Below are 6667 nucleotides of genomic sequence, written 5' to 3' on the forward strand. Positions count from 1 at the left end.
GCGAGTCATCACACACCACCCTAACAAATGTCTACCTTATCTATGATGTTTACTCATCATAACTACGAGAGCACACATGGTATCCTACCACAACACCCCTCCCACGCACGTATCACCCATAGCATGCTGCGAGCTATTGGGAAGTTTGATCCTCTGCTCTCTAGCTTTGCCAAGTCTATTTTAAGCTGCTAGAACCATCCTGCAGTATTTAGTGAAGGCAGGAAAAGGTACTACACCACAACTAAGTAACAACACTTGCTCTCTGTATGAACATCTTAAAGGTCCCATGTCATGCTTTTCCGGTTATTACCGTCCCTTGTGTGTTATGAGGTTTTTATGCATGTAAACGGTCCTGGCAGAGCAAACCTCAGTACACCCTAGTAAGCGAGTAAATCTAACAGAAAATACCTCCAACCAAAACGACCTAGTTATGAGAGAATAAAACGTACTGTCCATTGATAATACTTCTGGGTAACTCATAATATCATGCGTTACCCGGAAACCAAATGGACCAATCCGTGGAGCCGTTACGTTAAGCCCCCGCTGATTGGTCCAAATTGACCAATCCACGGACTTCCTCACACACACACTCAGTGCATGCAGCTCTGCTGATCTCTCCTCCCTGGCTGCAGGCTGATAACAGACAGTTGGGATCGCGGCGAAATTCTCTCTGCAGACCCATTCTCACAGCGTTTATCAACCTTTTATCAACCTTTTTCTTACTCAATATCAAGCCACACTTATTGTTTTTACTTCGGCTGTGACTTTGTGTGTGCTCAGGGTGAGTTTGGCTGTGTTTCGCTGTGTATCGCTAAACAAGGAAACCACACCTCCACGGAGCTCAGCGCGATTCACAACGTCCCGACCAATCAGAGCACACTGGGCTCAAAGGGAGGGTGGGGGCTGGAGCTATTGGAGCTACAACGAGCCGTTAAAGGCAGAGAGTGAAATTCAGTGAATACACGTAGTTTACAGAGATGCTGTATGAGAAACCGAAGTGATTTTGGAAAATTGCACAATATAAATCTATTCTAGTAGACCTCAACAATGGAATTATGATCAGTGGAAATGGCCATGACATGGGACCTTTAAAGTACCAACTAACGCCACAAAACTGCCTTTCCAGCTCATGCTTGGTGATCTTTTTGAACAGAAATAACAGATTCAGTGAACACTGATTTTCACAAGCAAGCACTAATTTGGCGTAAATCATCAAACACAAGCCGGAACAGGAATGCTTTGAGCTCTTTTGCATGCGGTTGTGGTTGAAGTGTGTAGCATGAACTGGAGTTTTATTCCGACGTGGTATTGGTTGTGTTATTGGTTGCTATATAAATAAACTTGCCTTGCCTTGCCTTTCTCGTGTTGTCTTCTGCTTTAAAAACAAACCATTTGTAGGTTAACAAGACAATATTAGCGCTAGTATTTGGGCCTGATCCCTAATGAAAGACAATTTTTGTGTTTTGCTACTGTTTGTGCAGGATTCAGTGTATTAATTAAACATTTCAAGATTGGCGAATATAGAAAACGCTGTTAAGTCTTCCTTCAATTTGTTGTTGCTTTGACATCATTGATCTCAGTGAGTCCTCTTCTTCACCTCCTCTCATTGATCCTCTCTGCTCTCCAGTTTCTTTACCACGCCTGGATCACTGACCCCAAAGCTGCGCTAAGAGCACGAGCCAAAGAGAAACGCAAATTTTGGAAAAAATACACAAAAGTAGTGAGACGTAAAAAAAACAAAAAGAAAGATGGTAAGCAAGTTATGGAGAAAGAACCTCAAATCAAACAGACTTCCAAGTCATGTGTGTGTGAAGGAAATGTCTCTTAACCGTAACTGTGTGTCTTCACTGTCCTTCAGCAGGTCATGTGACCATAGATCTTGGTGAGCTCTCAGATGGGCAAGACAAACGAGAGGAGGAAAACCCAAATGGTCCAGGTTGGTTAACTTGATTTTGTGGTATTAAATTTCATCGTCAAAATACTAAATCTTGAATTGAATCATGAATAACCCTTGTGATTTTCTCATTGCCACTAACAGCCACAATATAGCAAGTTCTGTATTGAAGTTTTATCAATGCGAGTGTCTCATTCCCTCCCTCAGATAACATCATCAAGCGAGTGTTCAACATCCTGAAGTTCACCTTCGTGCTCTTCCAGACGACGGTGGACAGCTTCACGCAGTGGATGAACGACATGTGCAGAGAGTACATCGACATCTCCACGGTGCTGCGAATAGAGCGCTGCATGCTGTCCAGAGAGGTCAAAAAGGTATGTTTTAATGCAATATATTCTTGTTTTATGTAACAGTTTCTTAGCTATTTTAAGGCCTTTAATGTGATAAAAGGTCAAATATATAACATTTCAACTTTCAAAATGTGTAAATACGAGACCTATGATCGGTCTTATCCCGAAAGATAAAAAAAACAAGTATAATAAACACTTTTAAAATATATACCATAACCACATAAAGAATTGTAGTCATCAGACATCTAGATCTTTTAGTTAGTAGCAGCCAAGATTAGCAAATGTTGGCGGAAAGCTTGCAGCCTTTGGATCCTAAGTTTTGTCAAAGAAACTTTCATTTGAAATGACATAATCTATGCTTTTAACTGTTTACACACCATGTTGTTGTTTTTGGAGAGAAGGACATCTGTGCAGATAATTGTGCTCCCGGTAAAAATCTGCTGAATAATTAACAATAAAGAAATCCTGACCAGAGACGCTAAATGAAATGATGGCCATTGCGGTGAAAACAACCAACTTTCCATCAAATGTCATTTGTTGATTGTTTGTTTAAGAGAGCCCTAGTTGCTGACGATTACATATTGTACCTTTTTAAGAGGACCACTGAATGATTATCTTCCCCCAGGGCAACGTGCCGTCCAAAGACAGCATCCACGTCCTGTACCAGAAGGCCATGAAGCTCAACATGTCCCGCCAGGCCAGCCTGGATCAGCTGAGTGAGGACGACTCGGCCTCGGCCTCCACCAGGCTGCGCAGACGGAGGAGACCGTACCCCATGGAGAGCCAGGACTCCACGGCCTCCAGAGACAGCATCTCCAGGTACACTGAGCAAAGCGATGCAACATGGGAGACCAAAAGAGTCAATGTTTCAGGGACTTTCCTTTTCAGGTAGTACACTTAAAGAATTATAACTTTTCTCTGCACAGGAGAAAGACATTTACGTCACGCTTAGGAAAACAAGCAATGTAAATCCATATACATAAACACTATTGCACAAATATGTTAATAATTATTGACCAAAGCATGACTGGACATTAATTGAACATGTACCATGCTCTTACCCTGTCAAGTCACACATTGGTACAGATTTGTCACAGTTTTTTCGACGTGATTTGTCGCTAAGAAATGTTTCATCGTCAAGGAGGAAGTAATGAAACATAACGTTGTCTAAATGCTAAAACGTGCTTTCTTATGATCACTTGTAGCTCCAGATGTGTATTTATTTGTGGTTTGGGTACCTCCAATAATTGTTTACTTACTATCCTCTTTTTTTATGAACACATGCAAATTGTTTTGCTTCTGGTTGACCAGGTTTTAAGAAGAGAGAAAAATATTAGATTTTTCAAAATGTTATTATCAAACAATATTCCATTTGCGTCACTCCCTGAAATGTATAAGACAGATTTCAAACCCTTGGCCAATACAACTTAAACTATTTGCATTGCTAGATAGCCCTGGGGTTAATGGGAAAAAGTCAAAACAACCCTTCAAAGCAGCCATTACTAGCATAAGTAAATTCTATAACATCACCATTTCATCCTCACTCTCGGTTGCATCTCATGTTTTTGTTTTGTCATGATGAAGTTTGAATTCCTTTTCATTTCATGGTAAGGTTGGATTCAACGTTTTTGTATCCCCTGTCAGTGTGACCTCACATCCCCATCTCATTCCCCTCATCACTAATCATCACCTGTCACACCTCTCAGTGGGTACACCGAGGCCACCAATCTGTTTTCTCGCCAATCCACCCTGGAAGACCTGGACGGGATGCCGGAGTGCATTCCCAAAACCAGCGAGCGCGCCCGGCCCAAACTGCGCAAGATGTACGGCCTCGACGCCTCCACCTCCTCCGTGGACAGCTGCAGCAGCTTCATGTCCAGGTGCCTGGCCTCTGCATCCCCCACACACACACCTGTGTTCTCATCTTCACCCACATCAATCATGATTTATCAACAGATCCATTTCCTGTTGATTTCTCACTTCAGCTGTATCTTTGTATCTCCATTTTGTTTATTGCATCTGGTCAAAAACTCAAAAATAACAACAAAATGTTTGTTTTTTATTATTTTTGAGATACAAGGTTTTTACCTAATAACAGTGACATGAAAAGCTGTTTCAAATCAAATCAAGTTTTATTTATAAAGCAAGTTTTTAGAACGATTTTTGGTCGAGCCAAAGTGCTGTACATACAATAAAAACACTTTTCAACAAATACAACAGCACAAATAAAAAATCACACACAGGGAAAAGTCAGGAGTCGTGCTCCGCTCAGACTAAAAGGCCAGGGAGAAGAAGTGTGTTTTAAGTGTATTTAAAAAAAAACCTAGGGTCTGGGCCGACCTCACATGGAGGGGCAGAGTGTTCCAGAGCCTAGGGCCAGCTGCTGCGAAGGCTCGGTGCCCTCTGGTTTTGAGCCTGGTCTTGGGCACTATCAGCAGCAGCTGGTCAGCAGACCTTAAAGCTCTGGCTGGGGTTTAGCGATGGAGGATTTTGGCTATATAGGCCAGAGCCAGCCCATTTAGTGCTTTAAAAACAAATAAAAGGAGTTTCAAATCAATTCTGAACCGAATTGGAAGCCAGTGTAATGAGGCCAGAATTGGGGTGATGTGGTGACGCTTTTTATGGCCAGTGAGAAGACGCGTAGCTGCGTTCTGCACTGGCTGCAGGCGTCTAATTGAGGCCTCGTCCGTACCCACATACAGAGCGTTGCAATAGTCCAGCCTCGAGGTAAACAAGGCTGACAAAGTATGGTCTGTTCCTCCTCAGCAATTGCGATGCAGTAATTCAGGGTTGTAATAAATATCACTTTTCTTGTTTCAGTGTTCATATAAACAAACAATGCTTCTTTATTTTCTCCAGTTAATTCAATACAAATGTAGTTTAACCCATTTAACTGATGTTTTACGTGTTGAAAAATACTGTACACTAATACTGCTTTTAATCACATAAAAGTGTCTCATAAGCCATTTATTAAATATAAATTATTATCTGTTCTAATTATTATTTAAATGAAAAACCTATGCCTTATCCATGGGTAGGGTGTAGCGTTAAAAATAATTCAGTTACAGCAAAACTCACGGATGGTTAGAAATAAAAAGGCGTCAAAAGATGTGGTAATAGATTATATTATCGTATGTGGGCACACCTGGCTACTGCTGAGAGAAGTGCAAGCAAGCAGATATTTGATCATTTGAATATTTTGTATGACTCCGCTCTTTTTCCCGCCTGCAGTGAAGCGACCCAGGTTGTGATGCTGTACTCCAGGCAGGGCACCACAGACACCATAGAAGAAGTGGAGGATGAGCACGATCAAGGGGAAGACAAACAGCAGGCGGCTCCCTGGGAGTCCCAACAGCTGGACGAGAGTGAGGGGGCCGAGGGGGGCGGCTGGAGTGATGCAGACCCCAGGGACCAAAAGGAGGAGGAGGAGGAGGAGGAGGAGGAGGAGGAAGGTGAGGAAGGGATGGAGGTACCAAAGGAGCAGGAGAGAGAAAAGAAGGCTCCCTGGGACTCCCTCGGCCCAGATGAGGGCCCCTCGCTCAGGGTGAAGGAGACAGAGTCCGCTCAGGAGAAGGACTTCACCACTGACAGTGAGGAGGGGGCAGGACAGCCGGGCTTCACCCCCACAGAGGGGAGAGTCGGGCTGATTTACACTCCTGACACAGACGCTTCCAAAACGTCCGACGCTGAAATTCCTCCGAGCTACAGCAAGGCCGTCAGCTTCGACCGCCTGGAGCTGAGCGACGACGAAAGCGACATGGACAGGAAGAGGGGGGGGCGGATGTTGATGACCTCCGACAGCCGCTCCGACAGCAGGTCCGACCTCATGCTGCCCTCCATGACAACCGAGCTGACCGCCAGCGAACTGCTGCTCAACAAGTGAGTCGACAAACTGAAGCCTTCTAGCATGAAGAGTCACACGAAGCAGTTGTCTCAGGATGCTTTGATGCAGATTTATATTGGTTTCTTAATCATTTTAAATAAATTGCACCAAGTAGTTTTTAACCTTTTTGTAAATGTTGTTGAAGTCTGTAGGTTGTTGTTTTTGTCAACTTGTAATCGTTCTGCATTTCTTTGTAGTTGTTTTGCGTTTTTTCGTTGTTCTCCTTTTGGTCTTTTTGGGTTAATTGTTTGTCTCTTTATAGCCATGTTGACTCTGAGGTTGTTTTGTACCTGTTTTTGGTCTTTATGCACTTCTTTGAGACTTTTTTTTTTTGAATCTTTTTGAAGACATATTATAGTTTGCTTTACTTTTGTAGGACGTGCGATTTTTTTAATTTTCGTTTTCTAATTTTTTTTTATTTAATTTTTTTTAGGACTTGCGATATTAAGTAGGCAAATTAACTCAAACACGTCATGTTACAATTATTTTGCTGCTTGCTACAAAACGAAAACTTGCGCGGAGTGACGTGCAAGCTCTGCA

The 6667-nt window shown here is 42.7% G+C and overlaps 1 protein-coding gene across 1 annotated transcript; it reads left to right on the forward strand.

Moving 5' to 3' along the window:
- Nucleotides 1-45: 45 nt before the first annotated feature.
- Nucleotides 46-6127, forward strand: LOC104946055 (piezo-type mechanosensitive ion channel component 2-like). The gene is made up of 7 exons (XM_010771801.1): nucleotides 46-79; nucleotides 1581-1751; nucleotides 1859-1936; nucleotides 2102-2268; nucleotides 2870-3063; nucleotides 3951-4124; nucleotides 5476-6127. Exons 1-7 carry the CDS (start codon nucleotides 46-48, stop codon nucleotides 6125-6127), a joined length of 1470 nt encoding a protein of 489 aa, XP_010770103.1.
- The last annotated feature ends 540 nt before the right edge of the window (nucleotides 6128-6667 follow it).

Source organism: Notothenia coriiceps, unplaced genomic scaffold (genome assembly GCF_000735185.1).
Source record: "Notothenia coriiceps isolate Sejong01 unplaced genomic scaffold, NC01 NC01_scaffold00010591, whole genome shotgun sequence".
Lineage (NCBI taxonomy): Eukaryota > Metazoa > Chordata > Actinopteri > Perciformes > Nototheniidae > Notothenia > Notothenia coriiceps.

Bases quoted from the DNA above. Each gene is read 5' to 3' on its own strand.
- LOC104946055 (XM_010771801.1), top strand. From the start codon at position 46: ATGTTTACTCATCATAACTACGAGAGCACACATG. The intron at 80-1,580 runs GTATCCTACCAC...CATTGATCTCAG, and splicing joins TAACTACGAGAGCACACATG to TGAGTCCTCTTCTTCACCTC. The intron at 2,269-2,869 runs GTATGTTTTAAT...ATCTTCCCCCAG, and splicing joins TGTCCAGAGAGGTCAAAAAG to GGCAACGTGCCGTCCAAAGA.